This window comes from Molothrus aeneus, chromosome 7 (assembly GCF_037042795.1).
Source record: "Molothrus aeneus isolate 106 chromosome 7, BPBGC_Maene_1.0, whole genome shotgun sequence".
NCBI lineage: Eukaryota > Metazoa > Chordata > Aves > Passeriformes > Icteridae > Molothrus > Molothrus aeneus.
Window position 1 is genome coordinate 8,786,811 of NC_089652.1, and position 24,828 is coordinate 8,811,638.

The following is a 24,828-nucleotide window of genomic DNA, read 5'->3' on the forward strand; positions in this document are numbered from 1 at the left end:
CCCGCCCAAACATCTTGCAAATTTTTAACTCCAGTGAAATGAGTCTGTTGTTCTGAGATGAAAATTTAGAAAGGCATACATACGCATTTGAGTATTTGGTACGAGAATAAGGGGAGAAAGCAGATAAACCACAAATGACAAAACATTGTCACTAACCTTTCTCTTGTAGTCTAAAGTATTGAGCATTGCCTGCAACGCCAACATTTCCTGTTTAATGAGGGCGCTGTTTTTGTCATTCTGTTCTGCAGGGGATAAAAAAATCAGTATAAATACATGTGTGGGTGTATGTGCCTGTTTATAAGGGGAGATGAGGAAAACAAACCACAACCAGGCTGCAGCAAGAACTAGTGGGAAAATAAACTGTGAACATCAGTAGATTATGTAACAGCCTATTTCATTTGAAAAGACTAGCTTTAGCAAAAGTTTAACATAAGGTTTTATGTTAAAACCTCTCTGTAGGTGTGTGTGGGGAGCAGGAAAAGGCAGAAAACATACAGGTGATACCCATGGTTCTCTAAATTTCTCATCCCTGTGCATACTCCTGTCTATTATGTACATCTGGCTTGGATCAATGATTGATCTGCAAACAAACAGCTCGTGGTGTCAGCAGTTAGGCTAAAGCTCTTTGGACTTGATGTGAATTACTATGTCTGCCTGAGAGGCATTTGAAACAGAGATGAAGTGTTCATCACCAGGGGAATTTCAGCAGCCAGGAGCACTGATCACTGGGCATTTCCCCCTCTGTCTAATGTTTGTCCTTCTCTGGGTCAGGCACTGGTTTCAAGAGCCCCCAAGCTCACCCATGCTCTTTCACATGCAGCTCTTTCACACCCTCACTTTCCCCAACCTTTTGCATCTTTCTGCTACATTCAAAAAAGAAATTGGTGCCAACTGTGTGCCTGCTAAGCTCTGGATGGATGCCTTCCTATTGAATTAGGGTAGATGTTTCAGTAGAGGCAGACAAGTAACCAGCACCACCTCAGCCACAGCAATTGCTCCCACACATTCTAACCTGGCTGTGCTTGAGCAGAGCAGTGAAATTTAATCCCTGAAAATCATTCATTGTCAGCATGTCTTATTTTGCAAGTGGGGCATTTCAGGTATCTGTGAGGTCAGTAATTATGATTGACCTGATGACTAGGAACTCATTAAGCCATGGCAACTCTTCTGATTGCTGGGTCATATCCAGCCTTCAACATTTAGGATTGATTGATGTGCTTAAGGACTTGGATGTTTTAAGCCCAGCATCTTTGCATGTTCAAAGGAAGGTAATATAAAGATGTCTGAGCAGACACAAGCAGACCCCAGTTTCTTTTCTGAAAGAGATCATGCAAGGACTGTTCCACATGCAGATCTCAGCCATCACAGGCTGGTCAAACATGCATTCAGAGTGCTTACCAGCTGGTTATCACCACTGTGGTCAAAAAAGAACAGAAAGCTAAGTTAGAGGCGAGAAAAATCAGTTCTGCATGACTCTGGGAAATAAGAGTCTCTTCCACATTCTCCCAAAGAAGGGCCATGTGGGGATATTGAAAAATAGGTTTTAAAATTAAGAAATGTACTACTTTATGTGCCATTAGGCAGCTTATCCATAGGAAATAACTATACTTTCTTTACATGATCCTCTTTACCCTCTTAACCCCAAAAGAGTCATTATGTTCCAGGACTAAAACTTTATATAAACCAAAGATCCATTTTTATGTTTACACATGTTAATCAAGTAATGCACACAACCCCCTGATGCTGTAGTCTAGCTGCAGAACCAGCCATTTCCTAGGAAATCTGAAAATGAGTATAAAAACTCTTACCTAAGCTCTGTATTGTTTTGTACCTGAAGTCAAATTCCTCTTGCAAGTCTTCCAAATATTTCACATCTTGGTCAGTCATCTTTCACAGGAGAGAAATGAACAAATGCATAATGTAGTATTTTCCTTTCTTACCATTTGAAAACCTGTGAACAGTTCTGGGAACTCTTGTTTACTGTCTTGTAAACTTTATAAAGTATGATTGAATAATAAATTTATAGCTACAGATTTATTTTACTTGCTTAGAAAGTCAAATATCATCCTCTATCCTGAGTTTGACAGTGGTTGATTCAGCTTTATCCCTTCTTGTTTACTAATGCAGTGACACAGAGGAAAGTAGGAACAATTGTGTTAGCCTGAGCTAAACTGAAATTGTTATGCCCATAATGCATAACATTGAAACTTTAAAGCAGGGCAAAGGGATAATTAAATTTCCATTTAAGTAAATGTAAAATCAGGGTGTGCAAAGCCAAAAAAGGTAGAGTCACACAGGAGTAGAGCTCACAGAATTTATTTACAAATGTTTTAAGAATTTGGATAAAGAAATGAAATATTTTTGCTGCTTTGGCATTTTGCAGCTTTCTTTTCATATGTGCTATTAAAAATATTAAAGATATTTTTTAGTAACAAATCAATGATAATTCAAAACACTCCATCAAAAGAAGGAAAATGAAACTATAGGAAATTACTTGCTGTACTTTGAAGGTCTATTTCTGTGCTGTTTATAGGAATCTTGATTTTGCCAACAACTCATAAACAGTCCTTTTTGGTTTCCTAAGAAGTGCACATTAAGAGTCTGAAAATACAGAAACTTGTTTGCTAAATGAGCCCACACACAATTAGCCATTTTGGCTTACTCTTTATTTTGGAGACTAAAGTTTTAAATTATATGTGTAAAGTATGAAATTACATGCGCGAGGAGCTGGCTAATTTCTGTGTTCAACTTAATTACCTACTAAAAAAACCCCAGGCCTGCTATCTAGAAAATGTTCTCATTTTCACTGGTCCTTCAGGGGTGGCTGTGCTTCCCCACACAGGCAGGAGGAGCAGGATGACAGGCTGCTGCTTTGTCAGCTCTGCAACTCTTATCTTAGAACTTTATGTGTAGATAGAGACCTAGTATTACATTCTTCTGAATCTACTTTATCCTTCTAAGGGTTTGATCTCTCTTACCCTTCTTCTCTGTGAAAGAATGATGAGAGAATGCTGCTAGGATCTCTTTCCAGTATTCCAGAAGTGTTACTCTTGAACAACATATGGACAGGTATTTTAAATATAGTTTCTACATTGAGACTGCTGCAAAGCTGAAAGTGGGGCTGGGATAGCAAAAAAGCCATGGGTACTCTGAATCCTTATCCTGCCTTGAACTGAATAGGTATTCTCTGAGCTTTCAAGGTCTCTGGGACATAGCTACAGGTTTGGCTCAGCCCAGCTCTGGCCAGCCATGGCATGAGAAACTCCTGGAGAGTGGCTACCATCAGCTGCCAGTGTTCTTGTCCCCTCATGACTCCAAACCACGCAATAGTGTCACGTAGCCTTCGGCTCGACAAAGGTCTCGGTGCATGACTCAGAGCTTGGGAAGGTTAAGCTACTGCTGACCCAGCTAAAGGAGGTGAAATTGCAAAAATACATTTTCTGAGCCTCACATCTTTTTAGAGACTGTAGCTATGCTCTTACTGCACTCAGTGGTCTGCCTGCAACTTACCTAGGGATGAGTGTGACAGCTTTAAAATAGGGAGCTCTCACACTGAACCCAGACGGCTGCTAACACCCGAGGATCCAGGTGTGTCCTAAGCTGTCAGTCTGGGCAGATGTCCTTGGAATAATGGAAAATGGATGGTGTGTCTGTTGGCAGAAGTCGTTGTGCTACCCAGCTTAAAGATAGCTCAGGTGTGTCTGTATGAAAATCAGGTGGGCAGAGACAGCACACAGGACAAAAAAGGTACCTGAGCGCTGTTCTTGATCGCTGATACTTTGTGTTCTACATTTCTTTGACGTTCTGAAACCACAGAGCTCTGTAGAGACTTTTCCAGTGGCCCCTGGAACACATTGAACAGATAATTGGTGGGTGAGTAATATTAATGATAATAATAGGTGATAGAAACTGTACTGCAAGTTCCAGCAGAGAGAGGGAATTCCAAAGCCAGTGTTCAACCATCTGCAGACTGCTGTAAACACACAGACAAGTTTAGTTCTACACATTTGAAAAACATGCAGCTTTAACTTTGAAATCCGAGATATTAAAAGGTGTGGGTGTACTGCAGGCATTAAACATCTAGTAAATGAAATATAGATTATTAGATTTTTAAAAAAATATCCATGGCACAAGACTCATAGGAATACATCCGTAAGTGATTAACAAGAACATGTTTGTCTTAAAAATTCTCTCTGGGTTTTAATCATGTAACAATTTTCCCAGAATAAGTTTCATATGTAATTTGACTTATTTTTTCTCCAAACAACATAAAAATCATCAATAACTCTATAAATCATCCAACTCTATTGGATGGAATGTCTTTTGCATTCCATAGTTAATATGAATTAATGCATTGCATAATTTAAAACACACACATCTGTTTTGCAAAGAATAATCTCTTTAAAGCCTTTCCTAAAGATTAAAGTCTTTGAAGATTAGCTGTGACATGGAAGTCCCTCATAGCAATGTTTCCAGCAGAAGAGCCACTAATGAAGTTCAAATGTGAGTTTAAAGGGCAACATTTGGCAACCCCTAGTGCACACAAATCACTTCAGTGGAATGAGGGGACCGGATTTGGTCTGAAAAGCATGTGAGCAGATTAACATGGAGCAGATTACTGAAATAATTCATTACCTGTACAGGCATGCTGGCTGCAGCCAATATTCTTCTTTCTTCTCTTAAGCAGTTTGAGATGATCACTGCTATATGCATGGGGTTACCATGATATTTGCCCTGCAAGCACAAGGAAATACAACTCAAAAAAATTCCAGAATTCAGGATGTCCCTCTGGAAATCACAAGCAACATGATGTATGAGTGTCTATGAGGTACAGATTGGTGTGGGTGGAAAAGAGTCCCGTTTTCATGTGCTGGTTCAGCCTTTCAGGGCAGCATCAGTTAGTGCCACTGTCATAAAATATTCTGAACAATGTTCCACAGAGATTATAAAGATACAATTCTGAGATGTATATAATTTGGAGATCAAATTGCTCCCCTGCTAACACAGCTGTTTTGAAAGGGCTTTCCTGTCAGCCTATTCTGGGCACGATTTTATCACATCTTCGATTTTCAATAGGATGTTGCTGCTTAGCATGTAGCACTTCTGCCAACAAAAAAGTTTGTAAGCATATCAATATGGTAATGATGCAAGCAGGAAAGCTTCCTCAGCATAAAGCAGAAGACTTAAATTTTAATGTCTATGAACATTTTTTCTCTTTCAAAAAATAATGTGCCTGAGATGAAAGAATAAGTAATTTTTGTCCCAAGCCAAAGAATGAAAAAAAAATCTATATTTTTATACCACCATAAATAAAGTGCTGAATTGCTGATGTGTGACTGAGGACTGGGCACACTTTAAACTAATATTGGTTTATGCTGTATTTATAAAATTGGAATGATCCAGGACTCTCAAGCAGCTTCCTTTATGGTGATATATTCATTCAGTGTTTCTTAGTATCCTTCATGCCTTTCATTCAGATACCCTTCATTCAGTGCTCATAGTGTTTGTCCATTCATCAGAGTTAATCCATTTAATTTCTTTTCCTGTACAGTTTCTAGTTCTGGACTTACTGTATTTTCTCCTTTTATCATTAGTCTTTATTTTTATCATATCTCCCTGCCCTCAGAACCTCTTTTATTCTAGCTGTCTCTGAACGTGGCACAATAAGTTTATATACTTTATATAGTTTAATTGATGCCATATCTTCCTTTGATATCTCACACCAATTGTTATGTTAGACACAAGGGTGTGAATGCATCTGACAGAAATGTGATCACATTGCTTCTGTAATGCAACAAGTGGCATTAAACATACCTTTCTAATGCTTTTCACTAAACATTTCATGTGAGCTCATGCATGAAATGTGTAATAGGTTTTGACTTCAACTGCAAAATAAACAAATACCATATTAAAAATGGTAGCTTTGATCATGGCAATTTGGTTTGAGTTGCTTGGTATTAAATACCACATGTACCGTGGTTCCAGGTATGGACAGGGCTCTTAAAACTAATAACCAAGGCACCAAATGTTCCCTTCCAAGAAAGCTTTGACTGCCCTGTCATTGTTAGCAATGAAACAAAACTTTGTTTCTATGGTTTCTGAAATCTTTTCAGGACAGGAAAAATACATGCCCTACAGTGCAGCCAGTGCACACCCAGAGTAGCCCCAGTGCTGTGCCTCCTTTGATCTCCTTAAAAGCAGTTCAGGGAGGTACTTTACTCCAGCAGCCATCTGTATCTGAGGAACAGGAGTTATGAACCTGACTGGTTTTAGGAGCTTCTCTGTAAACAAGAAGTGGTGAGTAATACTACCCAGGACACACTATGCCTCAGATCAAACACCAAGCACTCCCTCCCTGCCTGCTCCTTCCTGGGCAGTGGGAGGAGACTTGATTAAGGATACTCTGCTGATTTCCATGTCAAATAGCAGTGCCAAAGATCTGTCACTACACATTTCTCCCTGGCAGCTCCATGGCTGTGAGGACAGTAACGACACTGTCGCTGCACGCTTCCTTCAACACCGCTGCACTTCAGGTCCAGTAACGGATTCACAGTCCCCTTCACTGGGCATATTCACCATCTCTCTCTGTAGTGTCAGGATGTAGCTTTGGGAAGGGAATAGAGCAATGTGGGAAATGGCTGTGATCTTCCTGCAAAGGACTGAGTGGGATGTCATGTGGAACTGAGGTCCAACAGCAAGAGCCAGGGCAAATTACCTGCAGCAGAGAGTGGCTCTGCTCCTGGATGTGCTCCAGCCCAGTGCCTGACTCCTTAAGGAGCCAATCCAGGCTGCTAGCTGGCATGGAAATGACTTATGCTTTTTTTACTGACTGGGTTTTCTGCTCCTTGGTGGACTGAAACTGCTCAGGATCAGTTTATTAATAAGGATGAGCACAGGTGAAGTTGGGAGAGGGGGAAATAGTCCTCATTTCAGCTGTTATGGCTAAGCCTGTCTCATCCATCTGTACCTTGATTAGAGGGGGAAAACTCCTGTTAATAAGGTTTTGGTTGAAAGCTGTGGGGAGAAAAAAATCTGCTACTGCTGTATAATATGGCCACTGATGGCCATATTAATTCCTCTGTTAATTTCTGCTTGTGGTTATTACTTATTTTTTGGTAGTAAAACAGGCTTTCACCTTGCCCCTAGATGGCCAGTAAGTGTTTATGCCATACATTGGTACCTGAAGCTACAAAGCCTGAGGTTTTGTAGCTTACCTTTGAGGCTTACCTTAGTCCTGGCTTACCACTGCCCAACAGAATTCCAGCGCTGCAAGGGTTTAAAGGAGTCCAAAAAAAACTATTTAACCAAATCAAGAAGAAGTAAATATCCTCTCTTGGAGCTGGAAAAATGCATTTATGTAGAAGAGGATCTTAAAAACAATTCTGACAGTGGGATGTGTTAAAATTCCCCACAAAGGATGCCGGTTATTAGGGACTTCCCTAGCGTTTCTAGACACGATTCATATGCAAAACTTTCAAAAACTCTTTCTTCCTTTCCCTTTCTTTGTTTCATTAAGACAAAAACATCTGAATCAAGAGATGCAGTGGAAATTCACTTTTTTCCCTCCCTTTCTTTCTTCTCTAACTCATAAATCTCTAGAATCAAGCTGGGTCCATAGTGATTCCCATACTTATGCCAGGCTGGTGCTTCTTCAACTTGATTCAGTTTGAGTAGATGCCAAGAAGGTCAACAGAGAGCAACAGAGACCTGTGCTCCTGGAACAGCCTCTTTTGCAGTAAGGGAGCAGATGGATTGCAACTCATCAGTAATAAATGGATAAATGAATTGTAACACTAAATATCTCAATAATTGCAACCTATTGAATAACGATAGCTACTAAAAGTCACAACAGCCATGTTTTTGACTCTGGAAAAATAATAATACAAAAAAATTTCTGCCTGTGTTTTATGCTTCTCAGCTGTAATTACATTTTGGAATGCACTGCTTGGTGTTCCCTTATTATTCACCTACTGCCAGCTCTTGTTGCTCTGCACTTCCATTTTGTCTTTGGCTGAGGGCAGAAATTGCCCAACATGGCCTTGATTTCTGAATGACTAATTGAAAACCATCTCCTAGCAGCAAAGAGTAGTTTAAGTTGGAAAATTAAAGAACTTTAACCACAAATGACTTGAGATGGGGGAATCCTAACTTAGAGTGACGTGTACACTAGCAGCCAGAAGAGGAAGAAGAGTGTGGATTCTTTAGATATGCAAAATTGTATTAATAAATTTAAACGTGTAAGGAGAAGATTTATATTTGTCTTTTGACAAATACCAACACAGAGAAATTGAGGATTCGCTTTTCTTCTATCAAATTTAAATATCTGCTAATACTACTGTAATTCTGTTGTTCTTAGAAGTTTTCTCTCTCCTCTCTTCTGTTCCAATGAGGTCTTTCCATGCCATGAGTTAGAACAAACAACAAATTATCTTATTTGGACTGGATTCTTCTCAAGAACTACCAGCATGATGCTAAATTTAAGCAAACAGGGGGAATTTGAACTTTCATTCTGAACAGGTGACAATTTTCTGAGAATGCTGATGACATTTCCTTGGAGAAAACCTTCCTACTGCCACCCGGTATGCACTCTTTCCACTCCAGGGACATCTGTTGTGACAGTATCTTACTAGATCATGGAGAAAAACAAAGAGGCATTTCTGCAAAAACAGTTTGTACGTTATAGCATGCAGAGTTGATGCCCTTTAGCCAAATTTTAAAACAGCTTGAACTCTTTGGAGTATATTAAAGGCGCATGAAACAGTGGCTGGGGAAATGCAAGGTTAGATTCTGTAAGCTGCAAGGTCATGGACAAACTTTAAAATACTTATTATGACATTTTAAAATACGTGTGCTTTCAAAAAGAACACCAAACAAGTGTCAGTTTTCATATCTGCTTGCTCTGACAGCAATGAAGAAATCTAGACCAGAGTCATTCTCTTACTCTTCTTTTCTCCCCATTTTTAAAATTTCAAAATTTTAGCTGATTTTCCTGTGGGCAGCTCCATCACAAAGTGGATCAGTCCCAGCCACACTAACACTGACTGCTTTCCATGGGTCAGTGGGCTCTGTACACGCCTATCAGTGAATACTGGATATGCACTATGTGAGCAGCTGGCTCTGTTTTCAGTGGGTAAAGCAGGGGATTAGGTGTTAGTTGGTCTCGACTTGTGATGAAGGAGGATGTGCTATGAAACCTTTAGAAAGTCAGTCGGGGGTTTGCCTGATTATCTGTGTTTTCAAGGTGACCTAAAAAAGGACTTGAGTAGGTTTTGGTGCTTTCCAATTCTGAAAATTGTTTCAGAATTTGGTCAGGCTTTAGTTTTAGCTCCTTTTCTCCTTTTTCTTTTATTTTTCTTTCTTTTTTTTTAAACTCTCAAAACCATCAGCTGTATTTCTTCTCATTTCTGCTAGAAAAAGCCCTTCTTGAGCCTTTTAATTGTATACAACAGGAGCTTTACTTGGAGGTGTGGCAGAGTTATTTAGTATGACCATTGAAGTGTTTGTTCATACAGAATGAATATTTAAAGAAGCTGATGGAAGGGAGGCGAGATTGTAAAATAATCATATCACAAGTAAGCAATAGGGAAGGAAAAGTATTTTTGCTTGACTTTGTCTTGCTGTTTCCTAAGTCTGATACTCAGCATCTTTCTGGAAAAGCAAATATCTCATCTTTCATAAAATCAAAAACAGAGAGAAAAACCCCTTTTGTCTATAATTTCATTTTTTAAAAGAAAGAAAGATTTGGCTTAGCTGTGTATCTCGGATGTGTGGGTGGGAAGGCATAGCTGTACATACATATTTCCCGTTTTCACCTTCAAATATGACAAATAACACTTCACCTTGATTTGTTTTCTGTCTTTGTTTATGCATCCAGGCAGAAAGTCTAATGAAGACAACAGCAGAATACAAAGAAAGAGTTGGTCCTTGTGTTAGCCTGATAAATGCTAAGTGCTTGGGAGTTTTTGGAAAGCTTGTACTTAAACAGGCAGTATTCTTACTAAAAAATCTTCTTCTACTAGAAAGATGCCTCTGTTTTATCTAGGTCTTTAAGAGGAAGTACCTGTGACACCATCTATTTAGACTGCTCTTGTGGATGTGTGGGAAGTCCTAATACACAGCTTTGTAGTCTTGTCGTTTCCTCAAAGTGTATGATGCATAACTTCCAGATGATCATAATTTTTTTTCTGGGGGGCATGTGCAACTCAATTGCAATAGACAAAGCTGTAAAAGCACAGTGAATGAGCTGTGAAGGCAGAAGTTTTTTCTCCACCCCTCAAATTCCACTGCTGCGTCCCTCCCAGCAGACTCTGAAACCACTCAAGGAACAACCTACAGAAAGAGCAGATTTCTGTGCAGGTAGGGTGAGATAAAGCTACAGAAAATACATTTCTGTAGAAATCATCATCAGACAGTAGAACTGTATAGACATGGAGGGGTGAATAATGTAGTTCTTATTTGATATTTACTTGAGAATAAATAACTTCTTCTTTAAATGAGATTTATTTGAAAGTAAGTAAAAATACCATATTTCCTATGAGAAAGGGAAAAACATCAGAGGACAGAGAGAGGACTGATCTCCACATGCCCCTCCTCCTCTGGGCACAAAGACCTGAATATTTTTAACTAATTTCTCAGGCAGATGTTCAGCTGCAACTGGGGTCTTAATACTTCAGAATGAACAAAGTCCACAAGAGGTTTAGTTTGCTTGTATTTTTACTTCTGTCTGCAAGTTAACTCTTTTTCATTCTACAAAAACAAACTGAAAGTTTATAAACTTTTTTTTTTTTGCATTCTTTAGATAAGATCTAGAAACCCCACTGTATTTTACTTGCAACAAGTAACCTTTTTCAGCCTTGTACCAGTAATTTTTAAAAACCTTTGTTAGCTGCAGTCACCAGGCTGCAGTTGCTAGGAGCAGACACCTAGCTGCTTCAGCAAACAGACCTCTGTGCGGGGTTTCCCATTTGCACGCCAAAATTTTCTGTAAACAGCTTTAATGGTTGTACTGAAAAACTCACTGGGAGCAGTCTAATGCAATCTGAATTGTGTTAGACAGCAGGACATGCTGGTTCAAAACACATCCTACTTTACCATGTTGAGTTGTTGATCTGGCAGGCTACACGAGTGCTAAATATGTGTAAATAACATTTTGAAACGGATCTTCCGTGGTTTATTAGGAACTTTCTCTATTTTGTTCCATTCTCACCCCTTTGTAAGCTTTAACAGGAAACTGCAACTAAAACACCAATGGCTGTTTCCACTCTTTGCAACTGTTTCTCAGCACAGGGCTTATTAGAATTGTTTGTTGAGCACCAACTGGAATGTCCTGTTTCACATCTAATGCTATTTTGTCCACTTTCTTTGACGTACTGAAATGAATAATCTTAGGATTGTTCCTTGCATTCCTCATGCATGTTCTTTTCTGGTACAGAGGCTTTTGTAAACTGTCACTTGAACAAAAGAACCTTTATTTGTTCACTTAGTTCTATCTGGAGAAGCACAGGGATGTTCAGTGCCCATTGCAGATGGAAACAAATTGGGCAGTATAACCAGGAACATGACACAGAATCAGGAATGCACTGCTGGGTTACTGTTTTAAGCAGCATCATGTAAAGATGTATTCGTGGAAAAAAGTGCCTTATATATGTTGTTTTAGATGACAGAAGATATTTTCAGAAGCTATTTCAGACCTTTCCATAAAAACAGCCAGAGCTGTGTAGGATAAAGTTATGTAGCTAAAAAACTATTTCCCAGCTACTTACTATAATTTCCAAAAGCTTGATTTTATATAACTGGTTGGTATGAATCAGCAGATCTGGTGCTTCTGCCTGACCTCTCCCTTTGTAAACAGACCCTAAGGTGTTAATGGTCTGTGTGCCCACGGACCTGTTCATCCAGGCATAATCCCATTACCCTCCCTCCCCTCATCTCTAGGCTCTAGCAGGGCTGGGGAGTTGATAAAGTTCACCAATACTGGAGAATCTGCTGTGAGAATTAAATGAATTTCATGAATATACATAATTTAGAGCAAATTGTTCCCCAGAGCACACAGTATACTCATTAACTCAGGCTTCAATGGTAAATGAGCAGAGCAGCCCTTCTTATTCCTGAAATCTGTTATTTCACTTCTATAAAGGAAAATTTATGTAATCAGATTTCACCCTGAATACCATAAATAGAGAATTGACACAGATGCATGTTGCCATTAATGAGAAGGGATTGCTTTCAGAAGTTATCTTGAGACTAGAGCATAAATAAGGGCTTCAGTTATGAGTAGGATGATTCTGGGAATTTCTGCTTTTGTCCTGATGGGGTTGTCCTGCACCTGTCACAGAGCACAGCACAGACAGAGGCTCCTCCTGAGAGCTCACCTGAACCCACACTTGGGCCAGGCTGCATTCCATGGAGCTCATTCTTGTCTAGCAGGAGGAGTGCTCCAGCTTTCCAGCTTGGAGTGTGTGTGGGGAAGGACATCCCAGAGCTGAACAGGCAGTTGCCAGCAGCACCATTCCTAAATGGAGGGGTGGGGCACAGTGCACATCTCTGATTCCCAGGCTGCCCTTGGCTCCCTGGCTGCACTGCAGCCTGCCTGCTCTCTCCCAACCCAGGATCTGGGCATGTGAATCAGGAATGTGGACAGTGCCTGTCTTCCATGAGAGTCTCTGAGCACTAAATCCACTGGGGGTTACATCAGGGACAGGTGTATGCTGTCACATACAAACATTCCTTCTGAAAACTGGGATGAAATTGTCCATAGGCCAAGGTCATGCAGACTCCTACATCTGCAATTTGGTTCCTAGAAGTGCCAGGCAGCTCTTCCAAGCTTAACATCTGCCCTTTACATTTTGTTGTCATAACAACAGCACAAACCACCTCCTTGTGAGTAATCTGCTTTGCTTTTCTCCATCTAGATTTTAAGGAGAAAGCATGGTTTCCCTGCTCTTTCCCCCACTGCCTCTGAACATTTTCTCCCTCTTCCCTTTCCAAGACTGCTGCTGGGGGGGAGCAGGAGCTCTCTAGGAAGACGGACAGAGAATTAAACCTTAAAAAGGAGCTGTGCTGTTCTGTCTCCCACTGAAGAGCACAGCAACAAAAGGCTGCCCTGCTATAAAAATGAATCCAATTTACTGACTTGAGAAGTAATAATAATGTAGGAAGCAAATATGAAGGATTTTAACCTAAAATGCTGACCCTGATTTTAATACAGTATGTGCATTTATACTAGATTAATGTCAAGAAGAGATTTTACATGAAAGTCAGAAATAGAGAAGCAAATTACAGAGAGCTAGCGGTGACCACAGCTGCTTAGCTAAGTTTCTTAACACTATTTTCAAGTGCTTATAACTTTTTCAAATTACATATTTCCTGAAACACTGTTCAGTGTTTCTTTTTGCCTGCAGATAATTTTGGAAATGTAAGCAGTCTAAGCAGGAATGCCACACTCCATAGTTATTTCTCTAATGTTGAGAGAATAGGGATGGTCCCTGTGATCTAAAAGCAGGGCTGCCAGGCAGACCCACCTTCCTGCTTGGACTTCTGCTCCTTGCCCTTCACCACCCCCAAGGTGGCCTAAAACTTTGTATTGCAACTGAGGCAGGCAAAATCTCTCTTCTTTCACTACTTCTATTCTTATTTTCACAGAACAACTAAAATATTTATGAAAGATGTTTCAGTAAACAGTCAGAATTGAAGATTTTCTCAATTTGATAACAAAAATCTCAGGGAAATCTTTTAGGTGAGGTGTGCTTAGCTGTGGTACTGGAGGCTCCTAGAAATAACGCTCTCCAGACTCAGGAACAGCACCAGGAATCTTGATCCTAAGGAGTCCTTGTCTGTCTAGAAAACAGCTGCAGAGGCCACTTATGAGGTGTGCATTGCTTCCTCTTCTAAGACTGCCTTTCACTAACCATCCAGTTGTATTTCTGATTAAATGTTAGTCTCTCTTTTTGTGTTTTGTCAAGAACTGCAGGTTGCTTTTGAATAGCTTTTGTGTGTTCTCTAATTGAATTTTTCTTTATTGTTGCTATTGTCATAGCCTTTCCCACAGCTCAACACACTTCGCTGTGTACACAGTGATAAGTGCTGGTTTCCAGCATTATCTATTTTGTCAAGTGTTACTCAATAGGGTAACACAATTTGGCTCAAAGCAATGAACAAACATTGCACTCAGATCTTGTATTGTGGTTGGACAGCCTTGTGTGTGTGCACCATGCACAAGGGTCTGTGCATCTGTGTGTGGTTGGGAGGGGAAGGAAGAGGAGGGAACTGTGAAATTTCAAAGAAGTGCTTGCACTAGAGAGCGAAGCAGAGATAAAGGTGGGCTCATGGTAACTAACCTTCAGAGAAAGTCAAACCAACTCTGTTCACAGAGTCACCAGATAGGAAAAGATGTTTACAGAAGCAACTTCCTCTCTCCTATTTAGGAACAGAGTCTTTCTTTCATCAGTCGCTGAAAAATCTCATTAGTTTCAGAGTGTAGCATTCCAGCCTCCTGTTCCCAGGTGGTGTGCTGGGACAAAGAGGACCGTGGCATCCTGCTCTGTACATCAGTCACATTTTTCTGGTGCTGTCTCACAAAGCTGTCACAAACTAGCTCAAATTGCAAGAGTTAGGTATCTGCAAGGGCTTCCAGCTGTGGCTGGGAAGCCAAACGCCCGTTTCCAATCTTCTCACATATTCAGCAATAAAATGCAACCAGCCATGCATTAACAAAAGATTAGACCCATAATTAGATAATTTGTATACTCAAAGTTAAGGACATTACAGAACATACTGTCAATGCTATGTGTCATATTCAGTCCATTAATAACACTTGACAGTTGATAACAAGGAGAGGCTGTCAGCTGATTTCAGCTACTGTAGCATTTCTTTACTGATCTACTTACCTAATCAGTGAAGAAATAATTTTAACAGCCGCAGCAGGAGACTACCTGTGCAGCTCTACAGAACATGCAGCCCATACCTTGGCTGAAAATGCATTTATCCTCCATGTCCTATACCTTATAAGTAGTAACACAGTGGTTTACACAAAAGTCAAAAATTCTGGTGTCACAGATTTCTTAAGACAGTATAAATTATTTTTCTTATCCAATAATAGGTTGTTATCAAGCTTTGCAAGAACCTGGTCCTACTCCAGGCTATTCTAATTATTTTGGAGATCAGAATATAGACTGTGGGTGATAGTGTTCAAGATCAGGAAAAGCTCCAACAGTGAAAGTGCCATCCAGTTTTTGGTGGTTTACATGTGTATTTTGAAAGTGAATGGATAGCTTTTTTTGTCTAAATTCAGGTTATGTGCTGTCTTAATGCAATGAAGAAAGGTCAACATTACTAGTGATGGGGAGAGCTGCTGTTTTGGGGTTTTTTTCTCACCTAGAAACATTCTACTGCAATATTCAAGATTCTGATCCTGTTTTATAAGCAGTAGAAATAATTGCAATATCACACATGTGGTCTCAAGGAGTTGATAACACTCTTCAGCTGTAATGGGGATGCCTGAGCATTTTGGCTTGCTCTGGAATTGTGACTCAGACCCTAGCACCTGAGAAACCATTTAATCACAAATCACTTGAAACTCCCCTCCTCTTGCCTTTCTGGAATGACCCTCCTTTGGTTTGTGCTCTTCCTGAAGCACATAATTATATAATTTCCAAACATGACAGGACTTCAAAGAAGGGTTTTTATTCAGGCTATGTTCATACTGATTATTACATGAACTCAAATGAGTTCACCCAAGGCCTGATTGCTTGGCTTGATGTGCCCAATTTGGCAGAGCACGCAGAGCTGATGCTTCAAGATTTGATAAAAAATTTAGAACAAAATAAATGGGGTAGAGAGCAGAAGGAACAACATTGAGAGGCTTTAATTTTGTAGAGCTTGTATGTAAATATGTTCTAGTCCTTCTGCCTGTGCACATCGTGATGGTACAATCATAAATGCATTGTCTTTTAAGGCAGGAATACAGTAGTGTAACTGCTTGGCCTGAAATGCTCTTTCCATGGATCTGCCCCCGTGGAAGAATCCTTTATAAGGTGATACAGCTTTGTGGTAAAATGTGCCAAGATCTTTACAGAAACAACAGGATTTCTGCAGTTGAGTAAATCTGGTGTTTGAAGAGTACTGAAATTATGAAAAGTGCTGCTCCAAAAACCAGAAAAGAAACAAACAGTGACCTTATTTTTAAATTACAGGAGGCTGCTTGCATAGCATAGGATGAAAAAGTGGCAGCAATGGAAATAGTGTCATATTTTTAAGAGGCCACCGTTAGGGATAAAGAGTAGAAAGACACAGCCATGGAGAGAACAAAGTAATTGATGAAATCATGCTAAGACTTTCCAGGCCAGTGTGTCTGTATGTACATATGTCTCAAATAAAGAAAATGTTTGGCAAGCAATGTAATTATCATTTAAGTACTTATGGAAAACACCATCAAAGAAGAGAAAAACCCCCACATTTTCATTGAACTCCATGGCATATCTGCTTTATGCAGAAGACAGATAGATGTCAGGAAGTAGGTGACTAATGAAGTGGAACTCTGAGAATTCTTGCCTTAGATAAACAATTATTAGAGAAACACTCAGCCAATCAAAATAAATATCATTTTGCAGAAGCCTAACGGTAAATCCTTTAAGTAATTCATAACAAATAATCCCAGAAAAGCATAAAACAGCAAGCATGCTAATGATTTACAGAGGTTCCTTTTTCTTGGTGCTGCCTTAAGCCCCAAGCATGTATTTTATTCCACAGTTAAATATCTGTAGGTGTCTCTGAGAGGTGGTAATTACATTTGTAATAAACATGAGCATCTATAAGCACTGTACAGGGTTATTTGTAAGAGCTCAGTGAAACACAGATATGCACAGAGCTAAGAAGTCACAGCATTTGTATCCAAGCTGCATGCATTGAAACAGGAATTACTGTTCCACAGAAAGACAGTGGAATTGTTATTTTGAATTATCTTGCTGAAGGCTCAGTTTTCCCAGAGCTGCTCAGAGTCTGCAGCAATCGGGGCAGCTCTGAGCTGGGCACTGGAACAAACTGCACTCCAGAGAGCTCGAGCAGTGCCTCCAGAGAGCAGTGAGTGTGCAGTGCAGTTTGGCATTGGGAACAATGACCCACCTGCAGCAGCTTCCTGACTCTTTTCAGGTTGTGGATCAAGAGCAGATTCTTCTCCTGTGAAACCCGGTCCAGCTGTTCGTCCACCTGTATTATCAAATTCTGCAAAAGGATCATTGCCATTGCTTCATTGTTGGCTGCAGCCTCCCTAAAGAGTCAATGAACAGCAACAACAATGCACATTTAAAATGCTGTATGATGTGTCAATCTAGCAGTACAGAAAATTATAATCTACTCAGAAATCTAGGCAGCAAAAAAAGAGACTTTAAGTATATGGTGACTTGCATATAGTTAGAGCTTGTGAATAATGATTTTTATGATTTTGTGGGGTTTTTTTTTTAATATTCCTACAGATATGCATAAAAAGAGGGTGAGGTATTTGCACAGACAGTAGAGTCAGCCAGAGGAGACAACCAGGATTTTCAAGTGTCTGGTCCAGTGAATATTTAAATACTTCCAGCTCACTTGTCAGAGGAAATGGGGCTTATGCAAACTGTCCCTCTCATTCAGTCAGATATGATTCCTGAATTTGCTGCCCAGTTTCAGACAAAGTTGGCAACAGGCTTGAAGTCCAAAAGATAGAATTCTTACAAATTTCATGGCAATCTGGCAGGTTGGTAGAAGAAAGGAATCCAAATTAGCGCCTCCACTGAGGGAAACAGCAGCAATTACTTGCTCCAGGAGGCAACAGCCAGATGGTCAGGCAGAAGATAACATCTCTTCACACCAGGCACCAGCTGAGCCTTCCCCTAGCCAAACTATTTGGAGATACAGGAGGACTCTGAGGCTACTGGTCAAGGGTATGTAGGGGACACAGGACACAGACAAAGCCAGGCTTTACTGGCTCTGCTGTTTGTGGTACAGCTTGGTATGTGCAGGGCAATGGCATTAGTGAGAAAACTGAGGAGGAAAAAGTATGGACAGCATGGCATCCTTGTCCTTGGGATAGCCTCTCTCCTTTCCTCACAAACAGCAGGTGCCTGTTTGAGATATGCCTGCTAACTGCACATCTGGCAAAAAGGAGATTTTAATGTTACCCATGTCGCCACAGACCCATAAAGACGGAGCTATAAACCATAAAGAAAGATTCTATTCCTTAGCAGTTTTTTTCCCCCCCTGCACAGTAGTCCTCCAATAGTCCTGTGGAGTTAGCTTGAAAAATTGAGATGTCTCTTTCTGGTATGACTAATAATTTTTTTTTCTTTGCATTTAGTTTTGAATCTTCTTAAGATAACGCTCAAGTGAATTGAATCCAAATTTGGACATAAATGGACCTCCTAGAGAACAGTTCCTGTAAACAGCTGGCTTGTTCCCCAGAATTATCCAACTTTAAGGTCAATTCTGGACAAGTGAATAATTTTATTATTCACTGCTGCAAGAGGTAAGTGTATAACAGTTCCATTAAAAATTAAGTTGTATTCTTTTAAAATAATTTTTAATTGGATTTTGTTTAGGAGTAAGTTCCAATGTGAATCTTCACCTCCCAATAGTCCCTAAGTTGAAATGGCTAAATCCATTAACTAGTGAAATAGTATTACTGGAGTGTAGATACCTGCACAGTTTGTAAATGAGCACCCTAAAGCCTTCCAGCAAACAAAAGAATTGTTGGTGATTGAAACAAGAGGAGACAGAATGGATGAAATCCTACCAGTCCTGGCTTTCTATCCATTGTGCTAGCAGGTGCCGGATTTCCATGGGGAAGTTATCATCATAGAACTGGTCCACCTGCTCCAAAAACTTTATTTCCAGTTGTTGAACTTGACTCCATTGGGACATACTACAAAAGAAAGGAATTAAACATGTTTGCAACTGAAAAATGAACATGAATTACTAATCTAAACTGCATAAATTGGTTATTTTCCTTGTTGCTCTTACATACTTTGACATTTTATTCTGTCTATCAAAACAGGTGGTACTTGAGTAAATTTAGTTAGTTAAAGGGAAGAGGGAGAAAAGTGAGCAAGGCCATTGAAGAAGTTTTGTCTCTTACACTTGAATGGGCACGTCTGTCAATTCCCTTCCTTTATGTAAATTTTTTGAGATACTTTATGAGGCTTATAAACTGGCAAAATTTACACACCATCTCTCATCAAGAGAAGAAGTTTAGGATTGTACTCTTCAAACCCAGGTAGAACTATTCTTATTGAAGGGTAGTGGAAAGCAATGATTTTTCTCTCTTCTTGGTGAATTCATACCACTCAAATTTTTCCTGAAGTCATCATGGTTGCGTGTCACTGTGCTGTTCCTAAAGCCCCACATTTTCTGTTAGAAGAGTACTGCTTTACAACCTAAATCTAGTAAATCTATACTTTAAACTGCCATAGAATTATATTTGATGTGCCCTGGGATGTCAGTCCTAGGGCTGAGATCAGTGGGCTCTGCCAACACCCTGATCCCACAGCATAGGTGTTCTTCCATTTCCTCTTAACAAAAGACACAAAATACATTCAGGGCTAAAGACTGAAGTGGGCCAACAAACTATAGATCTGAACACTTTTGATAGAAACTTTTCCTGAAGAAAAAGACAAGTTTTCATCAAAATGGACATTTTTGTAGAAAGCTGACCTTTTCATGTGCAGCTTTTCTATTTCCAGTTCTGAATTGTAGTTTCAGAATGTCAACAGTTTCAAATAAGGATATCATATCTTAATGCTGTAGTCTTTCATTTTGCATTTTTAAAGTCAGGAAAAAAAAAAAAAAGTAGTATCTGAAGGTTTAATGGAGTCCTGAGCACTTACTCATGCAAAAGTAAAAGTGACAGGTTTTAGTTTCTCAAGGAAGGCTGATAGGATGATTCTGTGTGTGGTATGGAGAACACTGTATATAACGTCAGTGGAAATGTGCCCAGTCACTTTCCCTTCCTCTTTATTACTTCCATTCTGAGAGGAAAAAAATATTGCCTGAATATTTATTTGTTTTTTTAAATTGCTGAGGAGGAGTTAGGCACAGGAGTGTTTCACTGTCTGTGTTGCTGTATTGACAGTTAGAAAGAATCCTATATTATTATTTCTGGTGATACACACAAGGAATCAAATCAGAATGCATTAAAAATTTATAGAATAAAATCAGAGAATTGCTAAGGTTTGGAAGGGACCTCCAGGATCACTGAGTCTGACTGTAACTTTTTTTTCTGAAATCACACTCAGGAAAAAAAAACAACCGATTTTAAAGTCTGTTCACTTTCAGTGGGAGTTTTTATTGTAAATGCTAGTGAATTCTGGTGATTATGATATCCTAAGAAGATTAGTGAGTAAATTTAATATTTTTATCCAAAGCTTAAAAAAAGTAAAGAAAAAAAAGCAAGATTTTGTCCAGCCTGCAGCCTCCTTAGGCCTGCCATGAAAGTTGCAGGGATGCTCACATGCATAAACTGTTGCAAAGCACACAGGTAACGTTTGTCCCTGGGATTTTTGTGACGTGCTCGTACAACCCATGTTCCCTTTGCACAAAAGGTTTTGCAGGGACAGCTGGGAAGGTGGGGCAGTTGTAGCTCATCGTGAGTGCCCCCTGAAGGGAACCGAAAGAAAGTTTTCAGGAAAGATGGGGCAACACTGTCTACAAGAGAGGACAGGGGGAATGGGCTCAAAATGAAAGAGAGTAGGTTGCGATTAGGCATTTTAAAAAATCCTTTACTGTGAGGGCAGGAACGGGCTGGCCAGAGATATGGAGTCCCCATCCCAGGAGGTGCTCGAGGCCAGGTTGGATGGGGCTCTGAGCATCCTGGTCTCTGGTGCAAGCTGTCCCGTCCTGAGCACCCTGTCACTGTAAGGCGGCCGGCAGGGAGCGGGTGCTGCGGGGACGGAGCCGTGTCCAGCCGCAGACCAGCCCCATTTCCGGCTGCCCCGGCGCTCTCCCGGCTGCCGGCTTTGCCCTGGAGCCCGCTCCATCCACCCTGCCCGTGCCGGGGGTCGGTGCGCGCCCCATCCCGTCCTATCTCATCCCGTCCCGTCCCATCTCATCCCGTCCCGTCCCTCTCGGAGCGCTGTCCCCCGCGCCCCGCCGCTCTTGCCTGTGCCGGCTCGGGCCGATCTCCGCTGTCGCCGCCGTGCCCCGGTCCCTCCCCGCGGGCTTTAAGCGGCCGCGCCCGCCCCCGGCCCGCGGCAGCAGCGGCGCCTTCCTGTGCGTCAGCCCCGCGGCACGGCCCTGCCCGCTGCCTCTCGCAGCAGCCCCCGTCCCCACAGGGAGCTGGGCGAAGCTCAGAGCCTGCAGGGCGTTGCTTGCCCTCAGGAGGCTGAAAAGTACCGAAATCTTTCCCTTTCGTACTGTCGGCGCAGAGGGCTGGGTACCGCCGCGCTGGGGGTACCGATGGCATCCCAAAAGCCCTGGAGGCACCGGTGTCCCCACGGCCCGAGCTCTGCTCAGTGAAAAGGCAAAGGGCGGCTCTTGGACGAGTTGGGCCTCGGAACAAACTCTCCAAACTCTTGTGACTTAGAATCACAGAGGTTGGACCACACCTCCAAGAACATCGAGTCTAACATTTGGCTAAGCATCACCGTATCAACGTAAGACCCACAGTCAATTTGTTTATTCAACACCTCCAGGTGTGGTGGCTCCACTACTTCCCTGGGCAGTCCATTCCAATGCTTAGCCACCCTTTCCATGAAAAAATTCTTCCTAATGTTCAACCTGAACATCCCCTGGTGCAGCTTAAGACTGGGTCTCTGCTCAGACCTGCCCTCTGTCGTTTAGGGTTCAGCAAGCATAGGAGGCTGGTTAGCTTGTGTGGATCACGTCAGGACAGTGAATTAGTAATTTGAAGACCACCCAGGAAATAGCATTGATTAGCAACGTGATTTTGTGCTGTCAGTAGGGGGAACTATTGCACTGTATTTCTTTTAAATAACTATTGCTAGCTATTTATTTTTCTTTTTACATTAAGCACTCATTTTCTGAGCATCCTTAAGCAACTGCTGTCTGTAATGATGAGAAGACAGGTAGTTCATACCATTGCAACAAAACAAGATAGTAACAGGTTTTCAATCCCCTGTTTCTCTGTTTAACTGAGAAAATTATCTGTATGGTGGAGTGGTTGATATTAAGACAACACAATGTTTCCCATTATCTGATAGAAGTATCTATTCAGGCCTGCTTCAGGAAGCCATAACCCAGAAGTTCAGCTCGGTGACCTCAAAATCCAGGGTAATCAGAGGTCATTCTTCATGAGAGGTTTGTAGATCCATTTCTGGGAAGATCATTACTGTTCCCTTCTTCCCTCCTTTCTCCCCCCACTTCCTGGCAGGTAGGGCAGGGAAGGCAGGGCAGTGGCTGGGATGGAAACCAGCTGTGGAGCCAGCTGTTGGGGGTGCAGGATGCTGGATGTGAGCCATGGCTGTGGAGGCAAGAGAACAGGGGCATGATCCTCACAGCAAGGGGAGCAGGAAAATGGATGGAGTCACTTGTGATGTTACAGTGAGTTGGGGACCTCTGGGGCTTTGCAGAAGCTGGTTGGAGAAAGAGGAGAAAGAGGGAAGGGAAGGGCACTTTGTTTGGGGGAGAGGAATAAAGAGGATTGTGGTCCAAGGGCATTAGAGTTGGATTGTCAAAAGCATTGAAGTGTGGCTGGGTGTGACAAGGCCTGAGGTGTGCAGGGACAGGGTGATGGGGGCTGTGTGAGGACCATGGGTGGGAGAGGAGGGTGGGGAGGGCAGAGGGTTCCCTTCTGAGCCTGAAGCATAGCTCAACTCTGTGCTCTTGGACAAGGGTTGGGGGCGTGTTAGCACACTGTGAGGGATGTGGTGGTGTTTGGAGGTGTGAGGGAAACTGCTGAGGAGCTGGACTGAGGTAGGAAAGGATGGCCTAGGGCAGTTCAGGTAAGCTCTGGAGGAGATCTGTGTGGATAGGATCCTGAAAGAGCTGGCTCCAGGCGTGTGGGGGATACTGCTGGTCTAGCACAGGAGGAGGCTGTGAAGGGGCAATGCCTGGGCTGAAAGGAGAAGCTTAGGGGCAAGGAGTTGTGGCTCACACTCAGTGAGGAGTTCAGTGAGTACAGATAGGGAAGGCCAGGAAAGGTTAAAACCCTCATTGGGTTTAATGGGTCAAAGCTAATCTTCACTGTGTAACATTTCATTCCACTTCATTGGTGCTTCAGCACTGGTCAGAGCAGAGGACAAGAAGCAAGTGTCTGCATTGCGTGGGCTGTTTAAGGGAAGAAAAGGTCTCAAGTGATGGAAAAGGAATTCAGGACATAGTAATCATCTCATCAAGAGTTCACAAAGGTTTTTCTAGGAACACTGAGCCAATTTATTACTTTGATCTCTCTGACCAACCTGTAATCAAGATTACCATCTCTCATGTTTGGCCTCTAGTCATTATACTCCTTGACTAACCATTAATTAGAGTATGTGTCATCTGTCTTTTACATAAAGGAGACACTCAGCTTGAACATGCTCTACATGTGTTATGTCTTGTATCTGAACTGTCCATAGCTTTTTTTCATGCATTCAGAACATGGACTTCTGGTCTCAGTGAGGCAAGTAAACACTGTAATTGTGAAAAGTTGTCCTGCTGGCAGTGTAGTCCCTTCTAGTCAGCACGCCATAAGTCAGGAATTTTGTCTGCAAGTCACATCCCTTACTGTCCTCTGTTTGGAGAAAAAAGACAGAAACTGTTGTAGGCACACAGTTTGTGGTGTTTGGGAGTGGGGCTGGGCTGAGCCTCATCCCTGATGAGCTACAGCTGTGCAGGACAGGTGACTGCAATTGAAGGGAACGAGCCATGGAGTGCCCAGGGGCACTGACCAACCACCAAAGGGAACAGAGGGCACACAGGTGCAGTGCATCAACAGGAGGGGATAAAATGTTGGGCTAAAGAACAAGAAAGAGCTGTGGACATTTGAAGCTTTCTGGAGTAGTATGGTGTTACTCTGAATGGGCAGATGCCTGAAGCCTTCTTTGGTGTTGGTTGTGCCTCCACTGTCATTCCAATAAGGAGCAGCAGCATTGACCTGAAGTTAAGTGTTATAATAATCTATTTATGAATGCTGGAAAGAATTCTTAGTTCTGTGTTTATATGTAGCTAAAATAACAGTTGTTATGCCTAGAAAAAGAGGGCTTTGGCTGTTGGGTGGTTCTTAACTGCTGAAATACTTACTGCTTTCCCTCTTCCAGTGATGAGTGAACTATATGTGTAGATGTTTAATCTATATATAAAAGTACGTATCTTGCCCAAATTCAATGTAACATCAACTAGAAAAAAGTTGACTTGCTACGTGGAGAACAATGAGAAATAATGAATTACAGAAACTGAAGTTTTCTCCTGCTGAGTTGGGTTCAAGTTTCTGCTTTCAGGGCAATTTGGCCTTTTGGTACTGCAATCTCTGTCCTTTCTTTTTTTGGTAGGTGCAGGTACAGTGGCCGCTTGGCAGCGCATGAGCAGGTCAGAATGAGTGCCCTGAAGGTAGATGACTTCTGTCCTTTTTGCTGCCCAGGCACTAATGGAGGGTCCATGCCCATCCCTACCACTGGGGAGAGGCTCTTCCACACCAGTTCACAGCAGGTGAGAGCTTCTGTTGAGCTGGGACAGTAGAAATTCTCATCTTGTATTGTCTGTTATCTTTGAACAACAGGTATGTTTTGATGCATGCCTTTTTCATCACTTTACCTCTTGATGTCATATTTGCAATTTTGCACTTGGGGCTTCAATGTGTATCCTGGGAAGACTTGGAGGTGTTTATTCTCAAAAGAAAAGATTTGTATAGTTCTGGTGAAATCTTTT

General features: G+C 41.5%; 1 protein-coding gene across 2 annotated transcripts in view; it reads right to left on the reverse strand.

Annotated features, from left to right (window-relative positions):
• The window catches only part of STAT4 (signal transducer and activator of transcription 4), a 37,966-nt gene extending 19,075 nt beyond the window's left edge, over nucleotides 1-18,891 (reverse strand). For both annotated transcript variants that reach the window (XM_066553118.1, XM_066553117.1), the window contains exons 1-6: nucleotides 18,764-18,891; nucleotides 17,119-17,263; nucleotides 4,636-4,734; nucleotides 3,752-3,844; nucleotides 1,809-1,887; nucleotides 157-242 (exon numbers count right to left, since the gene is read on the reverse strand). In XM_066553118.1, coding sequence (XP_066409215.1) covers nucleotides 157-242; nucleotides 1,809-1,887; nucleotides 3,752-3,844; nucleotides 4,636-4,734; nucleotides 17,119-17,263; nucleotides 18,764-18,891 — 630 coding nt within the window. The remainder of the gene's footprint in view (nucleotides 1-156; nucleotides 243-1,808; nucleotides 1,888-3,751; nucleotides 3,845-4,635; nucleotides 4,735-17,118; nucleotides 17,264-18,763) is intronic.
• Nucleotides 18,892-24,828: the final 5,937 nt, after the last annotated feature.